Source organism: Lagopus muta, chromosome 14 (genome assembly GCF_023343835.1).
Source record: "Lagopus muta isolate bLagMut1 chromosome 14, bLagMut1 primary, whole genome shotgun sequence".
Taxonomy (NCBI): domain Eukaryota; kingdom Metazoa; phylum Chordata; class Aves; order Galliformes; family Phasianidae; genus Lagopus; species Lagopus muta.
Genome location: NC_064446.1, coordinates 16,938,031 through 16,962,507, shown reverse-complemented (window position 1 = coordinate 16,962,507; position 24,477 = coordinate 16,938,031). Strand labels below are relative to the sequence as shown.

The 24,477-nt window shown below is 56.8% G+C and overlaps 1 protein-coding gene across 3 annotated transcripts in view; it reads right to left on the bottom strand.

The window, feature by feature from the left end:
* Nucleotides 1-14,322, bottom strand: part of ARHGAP26 (Rho GTPase activating protein 26) — a 107,981-nt gene extending 93,659 nt beyond the window's left edge. For all 3 annotated transcript variants that reach the window (XM_048960905.1, XM_048960906.1, XM_048960907.1), the window contains exon 1: nt 14,029-14,322. In XM_048960905.1, coding sequence (XP_048816862.1) covers nt 14,029-14,182 — 154 coding nt within the window. In that variant the 5' untranslated portion in view covers nt 14,183-14,322. The remainder of the gene's footprint in view (nt 1-14,028) is intronic.
* Between the last annotated feature and the right edge of the window lie 10,155 nt (nt 14,323-24,477).

Here is a 24,477-nt window from a genome sequence, read left to right as displayed (position 1 = left end):
ACTTATAAATAGGCATGGGAGAGGCCAAGAGAGGAGATAACCCCAGTGCTGCAGCGATAAAGGAAAGTCACTCCCAGCCGCCCACTGAGTGACACAACCAAGGCACCGCGGTGCAGCAGCTGCTAAAAACAGCACTGAGCTTGGTCAGAAATAGAGCTGGGCAGCACCCAGGGGCCCAGACCCCATTGGCACACCTCACATCCCACTGCCCATCATAATTTTGGGGAAAACTCCTCCTGTGTAAGGAGCACGAGCACGGCAGCAGCGTGCTGGGAGGGAAGGGTTGACTCAGGCCTGTTTTCTCCCCAGGCATGAGAGCAAACCAAATCCTGCAAAAACTGGAGAGAAACTTCTGCCCTCCCTCATGCGTGAGCAAAATCCCGCAGCTCCCCACGCACATGAGTCAAACCTGGGCTGCACGCGTTCTGCCTCCAACTTCTCCGTCTGCCTTTGTCAGTTGACCAAAAAATGAGGTAGAACCACCACAAAGGCAGAAAAACCCCACAGACCGAGCAGTGCAGCTGGCCAGGGGTGCGGGCACCGCCGGGGGCTGGTCCTGCCATGGCCATTCCCCACCAGCTCAGAGAGCAGCAGGGAGGCCCAGCACCCGCAGGGAGGCCCAGCACCCGCAGGGAGGCCCCTGGCAGCCCAGCCACAGCTTCACCAAACCCAAATTCTGCCAGCAGGCTCCCCACAAAAGATGCTGGCACACGACCCCATTGCTGCTCAGCACTTGAACCTTTCTTGCGCCCACAAACACCCCCTGCAGTGTGGGGCAGGGAGCTCAGCTGTACTCTCTGCTCCTCACATCAGCACTTCTAAGTAAACCCCAGCTGCCAAAACACAGCTTCTTTAAAGACCCCAGGAGCGAGGCAGGCACCCAGCACATGTCCTCACATCAAAAATCTGCCATGGTTCCACGCAGTGCTTTTTGTATGCCAGCAGGCAGACCAAAGCAATAAAATCCAGCGCCACAGCAGGACTCCCCACTCCTTTAAGGCTTCTTTCTGGCACAACAGAAGCAATCCGAAAGCAAGTGCAACATTCACCTGAGAAGAAGAGGAGTTGTGAACGGCAAATGCACGGCACATTGCTGAGTCTCCTGGAGTTCATCCCAACCCCTCTGTCCTGCCTCAGCCGGGCACACACCTGGGCTGCCAATATGGGTCACTGCAGTCAGCTACGCACCGTGCTAAAACGACAGCAGGACCAAGTCACCAAAGTTCTCCATCTGTCTGTCCTCTCCGTGCTCTGGGGAAGGGCAGCTCCTGCCCCACGTTCTCCCTCATCTGCTGCGGGTTCCTCTCCCTTCTCCATCCCCATCCCGGGTGTTCAGGACAGGCTGTGCTGATGGCAGCACCGCAATTCCTTAGCAAAGCCAACTTGACAGGAAGCAGGCACAGGCACTGCGTGCTGGAGGTCCAGCTGCGTAACTATGGCAACAAGCAATCCAAATAAAATGCCCTTTAAAAAGTGATGTATTGGCTTGTTACTGCAATATAGGGTTACCAGCTAAAACATTTACGGGAACAGCTACAGTAGCGCTCCACTCCCTGAGAACTCTGCCCTTCCTGGAAGAGGGTTACAGCTCACACAGGGTGCCAGAATGGGAGAAAGCTGCAGGCAGCTGGGGACGGGCAGCAAGGAAGGAGATGGCGGTGACCCTGCTGATGCAGTGCAGAAGACAGGGCCGTGGGCAGGCTGGGAGGGCTGCAGCAGCCCCATCCCAATGGCAGGCTATGGCAAGCTGCAAGTGACAGGGAAGAGCCCGTGGGTATCCAGAAGCTATGTGTGGGGCACGTGGCCCCAGCCAGGACCTCAGCAGGGATCCCCAGCCACGTCCATCATTCCCCGCAGCCCTGTGAGCAGCACCAAGCCCTGCGTGCCCAGGTCCCGCCAGCAAGGCTGCCAGCATCCTCAGAGGCACAGCTGCCAAGGGCAGGTCGTGAACAGCTCAGCTCATCTCTGCCTGCAGAGCTCCTTCCAAAGCTCACAGAGGCCAAAAGCACAGCAGGCAGCAGCCCTCCAGCCTGGGGGTCCCCCGTGCTGCCCCCCACTCATCTCTGCTCCCCGGTGCCACCTCCTCACCCCCACCATCCTGAAGAATCGTCCACATCATCCTTCTGCAAAGCGGCTTCTGTTACCACCTGGGGACTGGAGTGCCTGTTTCCCAAACACAAAGCCCCTCCCCAAGACATGTGGAAATAATGCAGAAGGGAATTTATAGAACATAGAAACTGATTTCACAACTCCACCCCCAGCACAAGGAAAGTCCCATCCCGGCCCTGTGGCACATGGAGGCAGCAGGCAGAGCTCCTGCAGAGCAGCACCAGGTTCCTACCAGGAAACACCGCATTGCTGCACAGGGCAGAAGCACGGGTCTGTTTGGAGCCGGCTGCACGCAGCACAGCAGGCTCAGTGCTCACCCTGCCCAAACACTGTGCATGCTTGCAGCGGCGTTGCTACACTTCCTCTGAAGAAAATTGCTTAATAATCTATATTTAATGCTCACTTAACAACAGGAACCGCACCGCCTGCCCCTTCCTTCCCCGCCACAGGGAGCAGGCAGCTCAGCTGGATGGGGCCAAGCAGCCCCAGCACAGCTCCACAGGAGGCTCCTGGCAGTGCAGGGGCTAATTCCACACCAACTGCCCTCACCCTGCTGCTTCTCCACAAGGAACACTGCTCACCCCCACACAAGTGTCCCTCATCTGGCTACACCAACCGCAGAACCACAGAGGTTGGAAAAGACCTCTCGGATCCCTAAGTCCAACCCCAGCGCCATGCCCACAGACCGTGTCCCCCAGTGCCACATCCCCACAGCTCTGGAGCACTTTGGGGCAGTGCCTCCCACTTCCTGGTAGCTGTGCCAGTGCTGACTGCCCTCTGGATAATAATTTGTTCCTAATATCCAACCTGAAATTTTTCCTAATAAGCAACACCCACACCCAGCCTGTCGATGGCTGGTCTCACAGCGCTCACTGACAACTACAAAGAGTGGAAACCATCAGCTGCTCCCTCGCTGACATGTTTCTTCCAGCTTCTCAAAAAAAAAAAAAAAAAAAGCATCTGCTTCCCAAACTATCTGCCAGTTACCATGAACAATCACTGGGGCACAAGTCCTGCACAGACAGCCCTTCCAACAGCCACAGGCTCAGGTGCTTCAGTGCTGCCCTGCAGCTCTGCAGGAGGAAGAGGTCGGGGAGCCGTTCCAGCCAACCCCACCAGCAGTGCTGCCCCGTGGGGCTCTGGGGGCCATTGGAGCAGCATGAGGCTGCCCTGCAGCTCCCAGCACCCGCAGCCCTTCCCTCCACCCAGGGCCAGGCCCAGGACTGCGTGAGCAGAGCAGCATCAGGAGAGCCCACGAGGGACTTCTTGGAACATCTCAGCAGCAGTCGTCCTGGCACAGAGACCCAAACACACCCACTGCAAATAAGCTCACTTCAGAGCTGGTCCGGATCCACGCTGCATCCATGCAGGGCCAGAACCTCAACGCCCCTCCTGGCAGGGCTGGGGCTCACAGCTCTGTGCTCAGGGCAGGACAGCCACAGCCCTGATCCCATGAGAGCTCACAGCCCCAGAGCCCACGCCAGGCCGGGACCCCACACAGCTGTCATCACAATTAGCCATGACTCATTTAATAAACAACCCATCCGCCGGGCGGCTGCGGTTAATCAGTGATTTAGTGTGGGGCTACAGCTGCTGGCAGGTCCTGCCTTTGGTTCACCGCTCAACTCAAAATAAAAACCACAGAGAGAAGAGGGGTCAGTGTGCTAGGGAAGGGACGGCGCACAGAGCCCTGCAGGTACAGCCGTGCTGCCCACCCTCAGCAGTGCAGCCAAACCCCTTAAGCCCGGCCAGGAGAGGCTGCACTGCGTTCAAAGCTCAGCGAGCATCCTCTCAGCGACGGCTTTCTGTACTCTGCTTCCTTTAAAAATAGACAGCACATCCTCCTAAGGAAGACCTGACGCCAGGCAATGGGATAAACTGGAACGACAATGGCTGCATGCACAGACAGCACAGATACCAGGCTTTAATTCACACCCATTGCCTCTGCTGGGTCCTCTGCTCCGAGCAGCCGAGCACACTGTGCTGCTCTGCAGCCCATGCATCATCGTATGCCTCGCTTCACACACTCAGAGTGGATTCATACGGCAAAATGTTTGCCAGGGGGACAGAGAATCCATTGTGGGATGAATGGGACTATTGACTGGGCTCAAATAGCAGATCAGATTTGAGTAACACACTGAAGACATGAATTATTTTCATGGTATTTTAAGAGATAAAAGTTCTGCGCTTCACAAAAAACAAAGTCAGTCTTTGGCAGGCCTGCCCGGCTGCACAGCTACAACTGCTCCCAGTGCCCAGCAGCACAGCACCCTGCCCGTGCCATCCCTCACCCCACATCGCCGATGTCACCGCTGGTTTTGGGAGCGCTGCCAGCCCAGGATGTTTGTGCCGTGCTCTCCAAGACACCCCATGAAAGGCACTGAAGATCCAAGAGAAATGAAGGCAGGAGGACAGCAGGTCTCCTGGGAATGCTGCCGGTTTCCAGGAAGATGGAGGAGCCTGCCTTTGGAGTGCTGGAGACAGCAGGTGAGCACAGCCACAGCACTGACAGCCCCTGACTGTGGAGGACAAGGTGAGGCCGGGCACTGGGATGCAGCTGTACAAAACTCATGTAGAACAGATCCAGGGAGAGAACAGCCACACAGGACATCAGAGCCACTGAGTTACCAACTATGTAATTATGCCCTACTTCTTGTGCACACAAACCCAGCAAATATCAGGCCCCAGCCCCCACAGTGGGACAGCAGGGGCTACAGCTGGGTTTAGCAGCCCCGGGAGATGTCACCTACATCCACCCTCACTGACCTACATTAACAGCAGAGAGAAATGCAAATCACACGGCACGCAGGGACAGCACAGCATGACCGCCGCACAGGGCAGCCCTGCAGCGCTCCATGCAGCCACAGATGAAGCCCAAAGGTGGCACTGAGCCTGCACTGGGTGCCGTGCAGAGCTCGGCCTCAGGAGCACCCTGCAGCTCGGCTCACACACAACGTGAGGCACCGCTTCCTTTCATTCACGTTGAACCTGCTGCTCTTCCATTTCTGTCCGATCTGAGGAAGCCGATCATTAATCAGAGCCCTCTTCCTTCTGCCCCGTGTGTTTGCCTTGTTTCTGAATTCCAACCGGCCCCAACCACTCGCTGATCCCCGCACTGCCAAGCTCGCCAGCTTCCAGGCATGGCTCTCATGTAGCTCACATCCTTCCTGCTCAGCTTTTCTCACCATTTACCCGTGCAATTCCTATCACAGCAAACCCACAGCAGCACCTCCATGAACAGATCCCGCTGCACACAGCCGAGGAGCTGTGGGCTGCACACCAGCCCCATAGGGACACCAGCGCATCAGGGCACGGACTGCGGGCACACAGGGGATTAATCCTCCATTTAACCCTCCGTTAGAAATCCTCAACAAGCAGCCAGCAGAGCTTCCAAAAGCAAACGGCACCAAACCGACAGCTGAGGGCAGGCATGGCATGGCTCAGCACTGCCCCTGTGCTGAACGGGTTATTCATGGGGTGAAGCACCAAGGGCTGCACAAGCACATCCTGCTTCCCACAGAAGGGCCCAGCATGCTGCAGCACCCAGAAAGAGAAGGGGTGTGAGGCCAACACTGCAGTGGACACCGTTGGGCCAAACAGCCCCACAACAGGAAGCAAAGCAGCATTTCTAGGCCTGCCCTGCAGTCTCCAAGCTGCCCATGCTGTGGGCAGCTCCCCAGGGCAGTGCTTCGTGGCAGCATCCTGCTGCTCCCACCATGCACACCCAGACAGGGGTCCCAATGCCATCTGAAACATGGGGGTCTGCAGGGTACCCCCAGCTCCTTCTGCCCGCCTGGTGAACACAGTGGGGGAAAAAAAAAAACAACCAAATCTCTCCACTTCCCTGTCCAGCTTCCACGTCTGGCACTTCTCCCCGTGTTTATTTTTGTTCACATCCTGGTGTTGTTTTATGGCAGCCCTTCCCCCAGCCCCTTCCTAACCTGTAATCTCACCAGTAAGTAACTGCTGGCGTCTGGCAGCTGGCGTGCTGCTGGGCTGAGCCCAGGCCCTGAGCATGGGCATGGAGACAGGTGGGAGCAGGTGAGGGATTGGAACAAAAGTAACTGGAAATGTTGGATACACTCCCTGAACAGGAGGAATACGGCAAGACAGCAAACCTGGTGACAGCTCAAGTGCCTGGAGAATTCAGGGAAGTGGCAATGAAATGGAAAACCACTGCCCTGAATGCTGACAGAAATGCCAGGGCATGTTGCTAACAGGTCCAGAGCACCAACAGGGCTGGGAAAAGGCATCCGAGAACAGCGCTGCTGCACGGAGAGCAACGCGGACAAATAGGGAAACAGCTATCATGTCATTCCTGTTTGCTATTTGCAAGCCTGAAGCTATGACAGACATTCCAGGCTCGTGCCGGGCAGTGAGGATTCCAAGAGTTGCATCCCCTGCCTGCAGGACACCATGCTCCAAGCCCTCCCCATCACATCCCCATGCTGTGCCATGAGCACCGCAGCAGCCAAGCTGCTGTTCATTCCTCCCCTGAGCCCCCTCTGTTTCTCTCTTCGTAAAACCTGGAAGAATAACTCACAGAACCAGTGCAGGTTACTTGACCCTCACTGATGTAATAATTCATTGGCTGGAGCCTGGAATCACATTTCATTAAAATAAAATGCTCTGCCTGAGACAGTTAATCAATTTACAGGACACTAATCCAAAAGAAATTTGCTCCTGACCATGTTAATAACCATTAGGAGCACAGACGGGCAGCGGGGCAGCCCGAGCACAGTGCTGGCAGCACCTCAGCACTCGGGGACCGTCCCTGTCACAGCCCCCGACCAGACACCATGTGTGGGAGCAGATTACCACAGGCACTAGCCACGCATTTGGATTAGTTTGTTATTAAATCTAATTTGTTAATAGCTGGCCTGGCAGGGAGCCTGCTTGACTCCTCAGGAGGCAGGTGCCAAAGCATCGGGGTGCCTTTGGGCAGGGGGTTGGAACAGCAGAGCTGCTCCAAATCCCAGCTCAGAGAGGGGTGAAAGCCAGGCAGCCACCAGCAGGGACCGAGGAGCCCTCACTGCTGGGGCAGGGGCTGCATCCCAGCACAGCGCGGGGTCAGCAGCCCCACAGCAGCCTCCCCTTCCTCCCAGGAAGCTCACGGAAATCCTTTCGCCTCCGGTGCTTCTTCACCAAAGAGCAGGAAAAAATCCCACCGTGCGCTCACGGAAACGTCCCTGACGAATGAGTCAATTGTTCCTGCTTCTACAGAAGAAAAAAAAACCTAAAAAAATACACAAAGTACCAGCAGAGGCACAGGCATGATGGGCAGCCCAGGATAGAGCTCCAGGATATGGCATAAGCCCAGGTCCCACAGCACCCTGATGCCATCACGGCACAGAGGTGACCGGGAACCCAGTGACACACGGCCATCAGCACCAGGGCAGGGCCCTCCAGCCCCCAGATTCTGCAAGAAACAGAAAGAGCCACGCTCTGCCCAGCCCCACTGGGCACATGGGCCGATGCTGCTGCCGGCTGCAGAGGAAGAGCAGGGCAATCCCAGGGAACGGCTCTGTTTTGCAATGTGTTATTTTTTGTAAAACATCGCTAAGCAACCAGCATCCGACGAGGGCACCATTCTGCACGGACCGGCGGTTCAACTACAGCAAAGCAGCAAAGGGAAACCATTATTTTTTCAAGTACTCCTGAACAGGCACACCCAGGTCACTCCACAGTTGCACACTTTGCACGGACTCCCTTACGCTTCCCCATGAGGTCCCACAGCCGCCAGCAGGAAACAAGGCCACGCACAGCATGGCAGCCCCGTGCCATCAGCAGCATCACTGTGCCCACTGATGACAGCAGAGCCCGCGGCTCCCATGCAGTGACCACGGGGAGCCGTGCATGAAGCACCAGAGCTCCCACCCCTGGAAAAAAGTTTGTATTTTCCAGCAGTTTTATGAGCTATTTATTGCCTGCCTGTAGATAAACAGTGTGTATCTTTTCAAAAGAGATTCCTCACTGCTGCAGCCCGGAACAAAGGCAGCATTTTTGTCTTTAGGACAAACACGGAGCCGTCAGGGCAGCTCATCGTGTCCCCACCGCTGGCAGGTCCCCAACAGACAAGGGCAGCACGGCTACCAAACCACGGCTGGGGCCACCACCGCCTCCCCTCCAGCTGCAAGAAAACACCGCCTTTCCAGCAACCGGGAAAAAGAAACAGCAAGGAGATTAAAATCAGCAAAGAGACCACAGCAAAGGGTGTGCACGTGAGCTGACGGAGCGCTGCCGCCTGCCAGCCTGCGACAAACGCCACGTGCCCAAATGCTACGAGCACAGAGGAAGCGGCATCTGCGGCCCCTTCCTGAGCACCGCCGGCCGCAGCACGTGTGCTGCAGGAACCATATGGTTCGGGGGCTTGTGTGCTTCGCATAAACCCCGGCGAGGAGCGAGCTTGGCATTAACACAGACAGCATCCCCTCTCTGCACTGCACCGCAGTCAGCGCCCCGCCGAGCATCCCAGCGCTGGATGTGGCACCGTGACCTGCAGCCATGTGAGCATGGGCATCACCCAGCCTGCAGGGAAACGCAGCGCTCTGCTCCTCTGCACACCCTGGGACCATTTGGGCTGCACAGACCCGAGGAGCACGTGCCTGCTGCAGGCACCACAGAGAGCCACGGAGCTCAGGCACAGAGCAATTAACGCAAACAGGTGGAAATGCCTTCACAGCATGGGGGGAATGTGCCAGGAAAACGGGGAAAAACAGGCACAGTGGCTGCGCTGACAGCTCCTCACATGCTCGGAGGAAAGGGGAGATGATGATTCACGCGGAGCAGCAGTGAGGCGAACAAGCTGTGCGGAGCTCAGAACAAACTCCCCCCGCTTTCTCTCCACTCCCCACCCACAATGGGTCACGCTAAATCTATTCATCACGCTGCACATGAAACCAGCTCGTTTGGTTGTGCTTCAAACCAACACATCAAGGAAAAAAAAAAGTAGAAACATAAGCAGAGATGAATACCTGGCACAGCACAGCCTCCTGCGGGGCGAGCTGCTGGCAGTGCCAAAGGGAAGCAGGAGGGCTGCCCAAAGGGCTCAGAACCAGAAGCACAGCTCAGGACCTGGCACATCACCTCTGCTGTACCTTGAACAGGCGGGCTGCTCTGAGCGTTCCTGTTGGCTCAGGATAGGCAGCAATGGGGCATGGTGTGAACCAAGCACGGGGCTGGCAAGGCAGCAGCTCTGCACTGAGCCCAGCCTGGGGCTGAGGAGGGGCACACCAGGATTTTGGGCTGCCCATGCAGGAGCAGAGGGGCACACGGTCACCTCTCCACCTTCACAGGGAGGACCCCAAAAAGCACAGCTCTGCTCACCCACGTGCTGCAGCCTGGCAGGACGCCCCCAGCCAGGAGACAAGACCTGAGGACACCAGGTGATGGACTGCTCCAGGCAGGCAGCAGGCACTGGCACTGTGCCGGCCTTATCTCACCACACCGGGCGATGTGGCACAGGGAGGAGCCGTGGGGCAGGAGAGCACAGGGCTGCATGCCAAAGCCCCAGCACCGCCATGGAAACAGCATTTCCTTGCACGCAATTCAGCGTCGGTAATGGCTGACACCCCCAGCCCAGCCCACTGCCCCCAGCACACCAGGAATGCAGTGCCCTGCGCTGCAGGAGCAGAGATCAGCTGCAGCAGGGCACCCACAGCCCTGCAGAACTGCTGCTGGGCACGGCTGCACACCATGCCAGGAGCATGAGCAGGACCTGGTGCTGCAGGAAGGACACGGCATCACAGCCCATACCCTCCTCTTGGATCCAGCCACATGCAGCTTGCATTTCCCCCCCCAAAATACAACAAGCACTTTCCTGAGCAAGGACAGCAGCTCAACCCCTCACATCACCACACCACTGCATCGCAACACACGCCTCCAGGTTCAGAGCTCTACACGAGCAAAAGCTCTGTCAGGGAGCTGCATCCCAGGACAATTTAAGTAATGAATTCACAAATTCAAACTCTGCTGCCTGTCCAGACCCTAATGCTCAGCAGCCTCTTCCTCTGGTACAAAGCCCCAGTGCAGCAGCAGCACCTCTGGTATCTACAGCAGGACGGGGCACAGGGAGGACCTGTGGTGCCTGCTGGGCAGACCAACGAGCCCTGTGCCAGGAGGGGCCAATGGTGCCCAAGCAGAGGACGCTGCCCCTGGACCACAACGTGTGAATGAGTGAATGCAGCACCTGGCAGCAGGAAGGCTGTGTCCAAGTGCTCCTTCTCAGCATCAGTCAGCAGCTGCAGACTTTCTGCTGCCCGAATGCTTTTTAGAATGAGGCTGTGACACACGGGTTGGTGCTCAGCCCTGCAGAGCTGACAGCGGCTGCACAGCAATTCCTCCAAAATTCACAGAGACCTCAGCAGCAGCAAGCACCTCCAGAGCAGGGCACATTCCTGCTGCTCACCTCCAGCAGGGAGGCAGAGGAGGAGCCTTCAAGTTGTACTGAAAGTGAAGCAAAGTATTATTAGCTGTCCTACATCTCATCTGAATAAAATTCAAGACAAGCTGCTAAGTATGTGGCTACACGAGCCACGCAGGTCATGCAAAAGAAGCAAAGGAGCTCCGGCCCTGAGCTGCCAGCCACAGGATGCTGCCACACCAAGTGCTCCTCACAGCCCTCAGAGAGGACAGGGAGGTGGAAAATCCACCCTGACGTGGCTGAGCCCTGAGGCTGGGGCCGGCTGCAAAGCTGCACCTTTGCTACAGGAATGAAGCAGAAAAATCAGAAGCAACTCATCTGGAAAAAAGAACGAACAAAGTCCCACGTTTCGCAGCTCAGATCAGTGCAGGATACCCACATGGACACAAGCTGGGTGCTCTGACATTGGCATTCCATGCAGTGAGATGGGACAGGGCTCACCACGGGGCTGCTGAAGGTTGGGGAGCTGGAACAGATGCACTCTCAATGTGTGGATGTCTTATTAATACAGAGAACATAACCCTGGGTGCCTGCTAAGGATGCCCTGCTGCTCTGAACAGCATCACTTAGGGCAAACACATGGGACATCCCACGGGCTGCAGGCAGCACAAACCCCAGCAGAGCAGGAATCTATGGCACTGCCAGAGAAAGATCCAGAGAAGGCAGTCAGATTTCAGAAGCACGAGATACCACCACCTGCTGCAATTACAGAGCTAAAATAGGAATTGAGTGAATAATGGAGCTGGAGCATCAGACGGGCACGGAGGATAAAAGCAGCCATGCAGCATGGAGCTCTCATGCTAAGCCCCAGTCCCACCATGAACACTGGGCAGGACAGAGCCAGGACCCCCCAGCTGAGGGGCCAAGCATGGCCCACGGTAACCTACATGCCCACACCTGGCTGCCAGTGCCACATCCCAGCAGCGCGGCCAGGGCACAGCCAGAGCTGACCCTACCCAACCCCAGCACCAAGCCCACAGGGTTCATTTTCAGTATCCAGAAAGCACAGTGCTCCTTTTCCTTCAAAATTGAGTCCACAAGAGGTGAAGCTGTCTCCTGGTAATGAATGCATCTCCAGTCATTACGGCTTCCACCATGTTGGAAAGGTCAGGGTTGAAGCCCTGCATCTCAGCCTCTCCTCCCTCCAGCCCGTACGCAGGGCTTGGGTTGGTACAGCTTCCTCCACAGAGGAGTAGGGCAAAAGGGATGAAAGCCATCAGAGCAGCGGTTTGGGTTTCTTCACCCCACGTTCAGCACAAGGCCTTTTGCTCAGGCAACACCCAAGGTGCAAAGTCTTCACCCAGGCGTACGCCTCCAGCAGCACGATTTGGAACTGGGCTCATGGAGTCTGACACGTTTCCTTATTCCCAGAATAAGCCCTGCTCGTATCAAATGAAATTAATTGTTTGGGTTGAACAATGGCAGAAAGTTTCACTTTTGCTTCCAGGCAGAGCTGCAGCCATAGGCACAACCCTGGGCACAGCACAGCAGCCATGCAGCAGAACATACATTGAGCACCCGATGGAGGCTGCTGGGAGACAAACCACAGCCACACACCTCTGCACACACACTGCACACAACAGATGGGCAAAGTTCTCCCATGATGATGAAGATGAGAGGGGAAATCACAACTACCTTGTTTTGTTAAGCTGTGTGGCAGCTGTGGAAAAGTCCCTGTGCACACACTCAGGGAAGAGCACAGGGTACTTTGCACCAAGCTCCCATTTGCTAAATGCTGCTGAGCAGAAGCAGGGAGCAGCACAAGACAGGGCACCACAGAGCCACACGCAGCCGTGGCTGGAACCTGGGTGCACAGAGCTCTGCAGCAGTGGCAGCCCTGCTCCCCCTGTCGCAGCCATCACTCGGTGAGGACAGAGCTGACATCTCCATCCCATCACCAAGCATCCGGATCTGCACGGCCACCAGAAATCCCAAGGCACACAGGGACGTGCAGGCAGCACAGCAGGACCAGTCGGGTGCCTTCAAATTACCGCCTGGGAGAGGAAGGAGCAGACAGAATGAGGCGGCCAGGCACAGGGCTGCCACCCTCACCCACTGCCCCAGAGTGCAGGGAGGTGACAGCCCTCGTAACCATGGGACACGGCCCCTGCAGGGGACACTGCAAGGGGCACAAAGTGCCAGCAGCGTGGGCACCGCAGCACCCGTGATGGAGAACAGCAGAACAAGTTCCGCGCACGATGCTCTGAGTGCATTATTCATGTCCCACTTCAGGTCTCTGCGTTTGCAAAACTTTCTGAATAATTGATGGCTGGTGCACGAGGGAGGACGAGGGACGCACTGCACTGAAAACCAGGTCACCTCCATGCTGGGGCACACAGAAGGGAGACAATGGGAGCGGGGCAGATCCGCACTGAGAAGAGCGGTATTTATCTGCACTCACAGCCACACACACCCAGAGCTGCTCGGACATCACAGGGCATTTTGAAAGAGCAGTCTCACAAGTCAACCTTATTTCAGCCTTCTGGATTGTCGTTTATTGTAGTGAAGCTACAAAACCTACACATCAGCACTGCCTTTACCCTCACGCAGGGCACACGCACAGCAACCAGAGAGAGCAGCTCCACAAAACCCACAGGAAAGGTCTGACACCAGCACACAGCAGCGGGGCCGATGCTGAACCAACAGCTGGAGCACGGCTGCACCCCGCAGCGCCGCGTCCCTCGCACCCAGCGCCCATCTCAAAACAAAGAGGATGTGAAATGTTCAGCAGAAGACACAAGAGGAAGGAAAACACGAGTGTACGTCGCCAAGACTTCAAGCAATTTCGGTTCCGTGCCGCCGCCCTGAGCTGGGGGCCCCGGGTGCACAGCCTGTAACCCACACACGGCAGGGACAGATGGACGGACGTGGTGACGGAGGTGGGAGCAGCACTTGGCAGCCAGGTGGGCAGTGCTGCTGCAGCCGTGTGCCACACAGCCCTACCCAGCACACCCCGTGCACAGTGGGACCCCCTCCCACCTCACACAACCACGAAACAACACAGCCCACCTGGCCCACCTGCTCCGCACCGCAGCTTGTGGCAGATCCCCAGATCCACACCTGCAGCACATCAGACAGCCTGATTGGGACCTACGCATTTATCCCTTAAACGCGTTTCCAGCCAAAAGTACCCTAATTTGTTAAGGAACGACACGAACGCTGCAGGCACGGCCACCACCGCGCCCCAGCCCCGCAGAACCACACGTGCCCCAGCGGGGGCCTGGTCCCTTCCCACCCGACCCGCCGCCGGGGGACGCCCCGGTGACCCCAGTGACCCCATGCGGAATCCCCCCGGGGCACCCGCAGAGCCCCCTGCATCCTAGCGCGGGCATCACAGCGTCACTGGGACGCGGCGCGGGAACGCTGCGGGTGCCGGGGCTGCCCTGTGCCGCAGCGGTGAGAGCGGGGCCGGGCCGGGCCAGGTGGGCTACGGGAACCGGGGCGGCGCGGGGGAGGCGGGAAAGGCCCGGCCCGGCCGCCCCCCGCCCCGCACTTACTCTTGAGGGCGACGATGAGCGACTTCCCGTCCTTGATGAGCTCCTTGATGAACTTGTTGGTCTTCTCCAGCTCGGCCTCGTGCGAGCGGAGCCGCTCCCGGAACTGCGGGCTGTCCAGGCAGCACTCGCTGAATTCCAGCGCCGGCAGCCCCATGCCGCCCGCAGCCGCACCGCGAAGAATTAACAAAAAAATTAAAATATATATTTCTTCTTTTTTTTGGACGAGAAGCGCTCTCCCGCCTCTCAGGGAGCCGCCGCCGCCGCCGCCGCCGCCGCGGGGCGCGCCCCAGAGCGGGCCGGGCCGGGCCGAGCCGTGCGGGAGCGCCGGGGGCGCCGCTGCCGCCGCTCTGGGGCCGCCGCCCGGGCAGGGCTCGCGCCGGGCGCGGCGCCGCCTCCCCCGCTCGCTGCCGGCCCGCGCCGCCGCGCCGCGCCCCCGCTTGGCCCCGCCCCCGCCGCGCTCGCAGCCAATGAGCGACCCTGCAGCGCAGCGCCACGCCGCCCGCGTCTCGCCGCGCCCCTCGCGGCCGTGGCCCCGCCTCCTCCGCCCGCACAGCCAATGGGGGGCGGTGTGAGCGCGGTACGGGTGGTCTCGCAGGGCTGCGCGCGCCGCGCGGTCCACGTGTCTCGTTCCGTCTGCGCCCGCGGCCGTGCTGCTGCCCGCGTTAATTGCGCCCGTTAATGAGCCCGCGAGGCGGCACCTGAGGCGCGGCGCTGGTACTGCCCGGCGGGACGCGCCGCCAGGCCCCGCTATCCCGTCCTTACAGCGCGTCGTGCGACGGCCGCCCTGCTGGATGAACGCGGCGGGCGCGAGCTCCTGGGATGAACCTCGGGCACGGGGCGGCTCCCGCTGCTCTCAGGTTTTGCATTGGCAGCCAAAAGTCGGGCAGGAGCAGTCCTCAGTGGTGATACAGGGACGCACGCGGTGCGGGCCCCGTGGGTGTGAGAACGCGCGTTCTGGTGGCAAACAGCCGAGCGAACGCCTGCAGCAGCGCGCCCCCAGCCCCGCGGCAGGGTGGGCAGACGCGCTCCGGGACGGCTGGCCCAGCCCACCCGCGTGCAGCCGGCGGGAGCCGCTTTCAGGGTAGAGATCACTTGGTCGCCGCGCCCCGCTCCCAGCGCTCAGCACAGCGGGCAGAACCCCGCTCTGCAGGCAGACCCAGCCCGGACGGAGCGCGGCGGCCGGGCGGCATTCCTGTCCAGTCAGCCGTGAAACGCACCGCCGAGCCGGAGCCAGCGTCGTGCTTTTTGCAGACGGGAAAGCGGGCGCTTCTGCACAAAGCGGCGGGGCGGGCGGTGCTGGAAGTGAATCCAGCCGTGTTCGCTGGGCCGTGGCACAGCCGCCCACCTCAGCGCCCGCTCCGGCAGGTCGGATGCGCGACCTTCTCAGTCATCGCAGCGCAACCTGAGTGGGGCTGAGTCACCGCCTCCCAGCGCAGTTTGCAGGCGCAGCTTTTTGCATGCGGTCTCCTAATTACAGAAGGGATGTAATACTAATTAATGCTTATCTTGCAGGCAGGATATAAAGTTTAATTAGCTGTCATTTATGCCATATGCACGGAGCCCTGTAAAAGCACTCGATGTTGTTATTTGGATTATGCTCCTTTTTTTTCCACACTGTACAAACCTCAGCAGCGCATATTTTGGTTTTATCCTTCCACATCCCTGTCATTCCTATGAAGAAAGTGTTCCAGCACTTGCAGCTAATACAGAAGAGCCCGTACCTGGGTTTGTAGGACACCGCCTTAGAGGATCAGAATATCTGGGGCTGGAAGCTAAATTTCTTTTGCCACCATTCCAAATCTATAGAAAGCAATGATGCTCAAACTGTCATTTTGTGGACAGGACAGAGTTGAAGCGTTGCAAAGCTCTGTCACATGAAATATCACACACACCACAGGACTCAAACAAGGCCCCACGCGGGCAGCGATGAATGCATCCAGTCGTGCTGTGGTCCCCTTTTTCCTGCTTACGCTGCATTCATCAGTGTATTCGAGCTCTGCACGCAGGAGCAGAGCAGGGCAGCAGGCAGTGGGAAGCAGCCATGGATGTATCCCAGCCAAGTTTTGCTGGGATTGTGCATCCAAAGCGTAAAAGAACACCACCAAAGGAAAAACAATAAAACTTCCACATCCTCCTGCCTGCGGGTAAAGGCTCACGTCCCTCCTGATATTTGCTTGCTTCAACTTTTATTTCTTCTAAGCAGCTTGGCCATGTTCCATTGAAGCAGGTCAGTCGGTTGGGCACCAAATAGGACTGGCCATGCTGCCTCTGAGACCCACAGACATCCCTGGCTGCTCCCAGCCATCTGTCACCTGCAGCACCCTCTTGCTGTTGGTGCACATCAGTCCCACAGCGCTGTGCTCTGCCACACGCTGCCACGTTCCCTGGCTCTCCAGTCCTGCAGCAAATTGGCCCAGGGAGCAACGTCAGCAGAAAGCTAATCCAGCATTAAAAAATAATAATAATAAAAATGAGTGTTTTCTACTGAGTTAGGCTTGCTCTGATATCAAATAACAAGCAGTGTGGATGCAAGGCTGCGGGCTACAGTCATCACTTCCACGTAGGCTGCAATATTGTCAGCCCCACTGCTGCACCCAGCCCTCCGCACACCAGCACCAGTTCTGGGGCCACAAACTCAGCCAGACTGGGTGGATGGGCTGGGCACACAGAGATGTTTCTGTAAAGCTGCAGTGGGTATTTGGAACATCAGAGCCCAGGTGCTGCAGGAGAGGATTCCCAGATTTGCCCTCAAGCAGCATTGCTCAAGGTCCATTTATTACTTGACTTGGTATCACAAGCCATTATTACATGACTGCTTTATCTTTCTTGCTGCTATGGATTTGTTTATTGCACAAGGCACAGATGAAGCACTGTATATGGCACACACACACACAAAACGTCCAGATAATATATTAACCATCACAAAGGATCTATGTGAATTCCTTGTTGCGAACCAAAGGGCATGAATGGACCTTCTGTACTGGCAGCCTTGGAGGGAGCAAATCCTTGAGTCACACCTGCTGTGAGCACAACTCCAGAGCAGCACCAGGAGCTCCCCTTCCTCAGAGCACCCAGCAGATCTCTTATGGCTGACAACTCAGGCTCCCAGCTCAGCCCAGCTCACCTCCAATTGATTCAAAGAAAATACATCCTTTTAATTTTTGTTCATTGCTGCTTGTATTACCAAGTCTTCGTGGCTCCCACGGACATAGGTCTGGCCACTGGTTTATTCTGAGCAGCAGCACCAGTGGGAGGTGCTGTGAGTCAGCCTGAGCCCTGCTGGTGGCAGAGGGCCCCCCGCACCCACCTGCCCCAGCCCAGCTCCATGGCAGATGTCCCAGCCCAGAGCAGAACCTGCTCCCAGCACTGCTGTCCCTGTGCCTGCAGCCATCCCACGTTGACTTGCCTTGGTTCCTTGATTGAGGCAGAAGAAAGCCCTCTGGGTAAGCACTGAGTGCCTTTTGCACCCCTGAGCCCACGGCTCTGCTAACCAGGACAGCCCCACACACAGCAGCAGTAACCTCATGCAGGGGGCACTTCCCATAGCAGAGAACTGGAGCAAACATCAGCACAGTGTCGATCACCTTCTACTTCCCTATTTTCAGGGCAAGTTCAGTCCCTTTATCATCCAGCCTCTAACAGAAGCATTTCTCTGAGGATCAGTGCTCAATCTGTGACACTCAGAGGTCGCTACCCAACAGCAGAGCACTGTGACTGGGGCCGTGGTGACCCCTCTGCAGCCCCTCTGTGCAGCACCATTCACACTGCAGCGTTAGTGGCGCTGTGCAGGCACATAGGGACAAACAAAGCCATGCATTATTATCTGCTGTCTGCAGCAGGATGGGGACTGCTCTACACGTCACGGGGACAGGGGCTGTGTGCTCGAGGCGCCTGGGGATGGCTTTGTTTCAAATCACAGAGATGAGGGCAAGGAGCTACAGGGTCAGGGAGCTGAGTGCCCAGAGGCGCTCAGTGGGAGCACTGCACAGAAAGAGACACCCCAGCTTACACACAGAGATCCGTGCATGCAGCAGCTCCCAGGCCAAGGCAGGGCTGTGCGCTCCCTCGCTGCTGCTCCAGGCTGCATCCCACCCAGAGCAGGTGAGGGGGCTTCATCCCACTGAGAGCCTCCCGAGGAAAAGCAATGATGTGGGCCAAACATCTTCTCTGAGTTCTCCAGGGAGCTCTGGGAGCCGTCAGGTGCGTTTGGGGCTGCAGAAAGGCACCAACCAGGCCGCACAAGCTACAGCTACACACACAGAGGCCAAATCAGAAATAAGTTCTCAATTAAATGGAAAAGTGCAATTAGTCATGGCCCCGTAAATTACTGCAGCACAGGAAGCAGGAATGGCAAAGCAATGAGCAAACCAAGGGCGAGGAAATCTTCAAAGATGTTCACAGAAGAAGTATTTAAATAACAGAGTTAATTATAGATATGACAAAGTTCCATTGTCAGGAGAGGCCAAACAGCCTGCCTATTCTTACTCTCGTTTCTTCAGGAAAGAAGAAATCTCATCGAAGGACGGGCCAAGCGGCTGCCACTTGCTTCCTCTGCATCAGCTACAGCCCCGGTCTGCACAGCAAGCAGGAAGGCCCCAGCACACACAGGGTGCTCAGCACAGCCCCAGAGCAGAGCTGAGCTCAGCTGCGGTCCCAGAACTCCCTTCATGGGCCCCAGCTCTGCAGCTGCTCCCTGCTGCAGGGTGGGACCCTGATGGGCAGCACCTGGTGCCCGCAGCCCCTCCAGCCCTTCCCACATCCCACACTCAGCTTTTTCCCCACTGCCCTGTGCTGGCTCTCATCTTTGCAGGGCTGCATGAAGCAGAGAATGGATCTGGCTGTAACAGAGCTGGGTGCAAACTGGGTTCAGAGGAGCAGGCTCAAGCCCCAGTCCAGGAGGAGCTGCGGGCTCGCTTTCTCTGCACGTGCAGTGGCAGTGCAGGCACCCAGTGAGCAACCAGCATGGGGGTCAGGGAGTCCTGCAGGTGCCTCCTGGGCTGCAGAACCCCACTGAACCCCAAATGCTGGAGCAGAGTTCTGTTACTGCGAGGCAGCTCTGAGGAGGGAAATTTCCCAAAATTTGTAGAACCATTGGAAAAAGAAGTCAGAAAGCGCTGCGAAATTGATCTGCAGCCACGTTTCCAGGAATTAGAACCAGCAGTTCCCGAACCAAAAGCTGGTTTCCTTTCTGCAGCATTGCCAGAGATGTGTGCTGCGCGGGCGCCCGCTGTGACCTGCAGGGTGGATGGGAGCACTGCTCTCCTTGTAAATAGGAATTTCCTCCCGGCTCTGCTCAGCCCTGAGCTCAGTGCCGCCTGTTCTGCCTCTGCTCCTGACAGCAGGACCGAGGCTTTCCTTTCCCTTGGAACTTAGGGACCTCACACCCTGTTCTGCTGCCCCGGTGCCAGTTCTCCATCTTTCTCTGTATCCATCATCTCCATCTCTACCACTGCTGGCCCGAGTGGAAATCATTTCAATTTTCACAACAGCGAGGCTATATCTCCTTTCCTGGATAAAAATATCTTCAGAAGCAATGAACGAATCTCCATAGTGCAGTGGAAATCCCCACTGAACACAAAGGCTGTGCCCAGAAGCCCAGACAAAGCCGTTCACTCCATGGGCTGCTGGGCAATGGGGGCAGTTCCTGGTTCAGACCCCTCCCTGCACAGCCCTCTGTGGGGCCTGAGGTGGTGGGAAAGGCTGAGAGGAGTCCAAACTGAGAGGAAAAGAGAAGCTACAGCGGGGGCAGGTTACCAAAAAACAGAAGGAGAGCCAGGAAATGGGTTTGCATTTTGTTTTCTGAAGCTAATGAGCTGAAGAAGGAGCTGCTCTGCAGGGCAGCATGCCAGCCCTGTGCTCCTCCAGAAGGCAGCAAAGCTTCAGCATAAGGGATGTCATGTCCTGATGGAGGGGGGGCTGCCTCTGGGCCTTGTGAGAGCACTCTGCCAGCAGCCCAGGACAGCTCCACATGCACCTGGTGAGCGGTGTGAGCTGGGGTGACTGCAGTGAGCACCAAATTGCATCAAATTGGTCACGAGAAAGGGGAATATCAACAAAACCCCCATATCTCCCTGTGTGCTTCTGTGCGCTATGGAGCTCTGCGTGGAGACATTGGAGCCAATGGTGCCATTGTCCAGATGTGCAGGTGTCCAGATGTGGGTGTAAAGGGATGCAGGGGCAGCGGTGCAGATGTGTGGGTGCCCAGATGTGCGCTTCTCGGGGACAAGCAGCTGCCTGCAACGTGGGAGCAGGAGGACCAACCTCTCCTCACCACCTCCGTTGTTTTTACAGGTGCGTTTTGCCCATTCAAGTTCACTACGCAGAGGTGCCCTCCCACCGCACAGCGCATCTCAGCACATCCAGCCTCCGGGGAACGGGAGCGGTAAGCAGATCTGCCTCCTTGCGCCGGCCCTGCCGCAGGACAGCCGCCGAGCGGGGCGTGTTTCCAGGCAGCGTGCAGGGGACGCGCCCTTGGAACCCGCAGATAAGATAAGGAGATCGGGTACAGTTTGGTTTACTACCGAAACCACGCCGTGAGCGCAGAGCCCCGTAGCCGCCACTGGAGATGGGCACGGCGCCGGGGCAGCGGCAGCTCCAACCCACGGTGCTGCTCCCAACCTGCTGGACGCTCTGCTCCGCCCCACAGCAGCAGAAGGGCGCACCGAGCAAAGGGCTGCGGCCGGGAGGGAGGGAGAGCATCGCGTGCAGCTCCTGAAATGGTGCTACTCGTGAGGCAGCTGATAGCTGTGTCCTGGCAGGTCAGCCTGGGGGGCTGTGTTTTCCGCAGCACCGGCCCATCATCACTTCTTTCTCATCACCTTCATTTTTCGATCATTACTTTTTGTGCTCATTAGGGTTTATTAGCTGCAATGTGGTTTTCCTGTGACTTTACGTAAGAAAAATTGGAGGAAAAAAAAAATCATCAAAAAGAACAAACCCGAAGATTTTTAAAACGATTTTGAAATTGAATTCATCTTTCAATAATGTGTCCTGCAGGAAGGCCAGCGGCAAATTGAATAAAGAATATTTCTTAATTGCACTTCCCCATGCGGGTGGATGGGCCTGGTACATGGGCACACAGCCATCCCACTCTGCAGAGCAGTGCAGGACATGGAGCCCGGGCTGCTGCAGCTCTCTCTGCAAATACCTGCAGCACCAACATGTCCCCTTCTGGCACTAAATGTTGCTGTTCTCTGGACATGCATTGCTTAAAAAATAATTTGATGCGATCAAATCCAGTGTGTGGGTCTTTCTTTTTTTTTTTTACCACTTCTTCTGGAAGCGAGTTCCTCATCCATCTTGTATTTCCTGGTGTGACGCTGCACTGCAGCTTCCCTGTGCCACAGGGACCCCCGCACCCAGCGGCACCCCGCTCCCAAATGGGGCAGGGATGGGGCAGGGCTGCAGGAGGCGCTGAGTGCAGGGCAGGGGCACGCTGCAGTGCTCGGGTTTAACCCTAACCACAGGGAGAGACAGAGTTTTCTTTGTGCTGCCCGGGGTGCTCCAGGAGAACGGCCCATAGCCAGCACTGCTTTGTGCCGCAGCCCAGGCTGATGCTGTGCGCCAACAGCTGAGCTGACAAGGACAAAATATGGGATTCCTGGCGACGTGGGGCAGTGAGGTGTCTCTGGGTCGTGCACTGAGCCCCACATTTTTCTCTCCCGAGGTTCAGATCAGAAAATCCCACACTGCAATGAGTTAGGCCATCTCCTGGACTCTCCCCTGCACCTGTGGGACCACCAGCACAGCCCCACTGACGCTGCTACCTGAGGCCCAAGAGGAAGGAGAAGTGTTTCTGTGCGTAACTGGGACTTCTCCCTGTCCCTTCAGCCTCCATTGCCATGACTGACACCGTTCAGGAGAACAAAAAGTGCTTTCCCAAAAGGGAAGAAAGTCGCGTTGTCTTCGCTTCCAGCTATAAAAACCATGGAAACCACATAACAATCAGAGGAAAGAGGAAAGTGATGATAATGAGCAGATACCAGCTACAGCCTTACCTTCGGTGCTTTGTGTAAACAATGGCAGCCGTGGAAAACTACAGGAGCAGGAACCACACACTGCACCACATCCCTGCCCATGGGAGCTCAGCTGGGTGAGTGAGCTGGGCCGGGGGTGGGCTGAGCTCCCAGCACCAACCAGCAGTAAGACAGGGGGACTGGGGACATCGTGGGGTGTGGGGGAAAGCAAATGGGTCGGGAGGTTCTCAGCAACGATGTCCCCTGTGCCTGCTGCTGGGCCGCGAACTGGGACTGGAAGGAGGACACAACACCCAGCGGTGGGGGACAGGACAGAATGGGTTCTGTCAAACTGATCTGATCCGTAATTAAGTCAGTACTTGATAATAGCTGTACTTCTAAGGTAATAGGGCTTCTGTTGTGTATCTGACTTGTAACAAATGCAACATGGCACAGATTAAATGAATCAGAAAATGCCTAATGCCCCAGAAATGCAATTACAGCAGCAGATTCCTCCTACGGTTGCTGTATCTAGGAGAGTCCTCTGGGATTCAGCTCTTGACTCTGTCCTAGTACTGAGAGCAAGGAAACAGCATTCATTTTAACATATCAGGTCATCCCTTAGGAAACAAAGGCCGGAGTCATTCTTCAGGAGAGAGCGCTCCGTCCTGGGAAACGGCGGCCACAAAGGGCTGCAGTGATCCAGGAAATAAGTCAGCACCAAAAGCTGCGTGCAGGAGCACGGAGGAGTCAAACGAAACTGCTCTGCTGCCTGTCTGCTCCGGAGAACGGCTGGGTTTGACAGAAATCAGGGAGAATGAGAGTCTTAATGAGAAACAGTCTTCCTGTTTGTCTTCAATGCCTTCCTAATTATCTCAGCTGCAACCCGAAGGCGAAAAGGCCCGACTGCAGCTGCAGGTCGGAGCGAGGGTGCGCGCGGAAGGGGATGCGCCCAGCGCCAGCCGCGGTGCCGGCCCGCACAGCCAGCCGTATGCCAGCTGTAGGACCAGCCGTGGTGCCGGCGCTCCCCAGGCGGTTCAGCAGAGGCTGCCGCCGGATCCCTCACCTGCAGCCCCGCTCGCAGCCCCCAGCCGCGCTCCCCCTCCTCGCTGCGCGCCGCTGCAGCCCCGCACCGCCCGCGGCCCTCGGCGCCCTCTGGCGGCTCCGCTGCTCCCAATTCACCCCCTCGGCTCCGCGGCGGCCCAGGGCTGCGCTCCGAGCTCTGAAATGGGATCCCCAAGCCTCGGGGAGGACAGACTGCAGGACAGCCAGGAGGACAGGGGGGTGGATAGACAGAAAGACGGGCGGGTGGGCAGATGAACGGGTGGATGAACAGACAGATGGACAGACGGGTGGGTAGACAGGCAGACAGGTGGATGGACAGACAGACAGACGGACAGGTATAGATGGTGGATAGACAGACAGATGGACACGGTCCCAGCTGCATCCCAAAGGATCCCATGGCCGTGGGCTCGGTGCTCTCCTGCCTGCAGCAGCAGCACAAGGCCACTCCACCAGGACAGGTGCTCTCAGGGCATCTTCCTGCACAGCTCATCCTGCAACACGGCGAACAGCTCTGTCTGCACCCCTCTGCCCCTTATTTCTTGCCTCCAGCAGTTCCCTCCTTAGCCGACTTGTCCATCTTTCCCTTTCCTAAGACCCCTATTACCTTTATGAAGCGATTGTTATGCTCTCAAGCCCACATCTTGCAGTGGTTCCAAAGAAGACAGCTGCATTCATAGCAGCTTTGAGTTATACAATGTGATTACCAACAGCCTAATTTTCAGGCAGCACAAAAGAGAAGCTCTTACTCTGGTGCTGTTCATGCAGTACGATTTCGTGGCTCCCCCAAAAGAGCACAGCACAGTGCCAGAGAGGAATTCCTTACTTTGTACCAAAATGATTAATGGGAAACAGGAAAAAAAAAAAAAAAAAAAAAAAAAAAAAAAAAAAAAAAAAAAAAAAAAAGAAAGAAAAGAAAAGAATTTCATGTGCTGGCTAAAGATTGCAAAACAGCCTGAAAAAAAAAGAAAAAAAAAAGTTTTTCAGATCTCAATTCTTCACTTATCTCACATGCACCTGAGATGACCCCTTCCACTGCAAACCGAGGCACAGCTCCAGCTGAAGCTTCCCACCATTGGTCCCATCCTCCCCCCACCCCTGCTGTCATGCACTGTCTGCCTGCTGCTGGGCGGCTTGGTGCTGGCAGCTGAACCTGCTTTGTCACAGCTGTGCTGGGAGAGCTTCTGTGCAGAAGGAAATTGGGGTTCCATTGGGGTAAAGGGGTGGCTGTGTGCACGCTCCCTCCCAGATGCAAGAAGCCCGTTCCCTCTTGTCCCTGCCCTAGGATGACTTTGCACTGAGCAAAGTCCCCACTGGAGATCATCCCCATTGCTTGGGTACCTCTGGAACTTCAGCATAGGAACTTTTTGTGAGTTTTCTTAATGCAAAGATGCAGTTTAGGTGACCCAGTACGTCACGCCAGCATCAATCC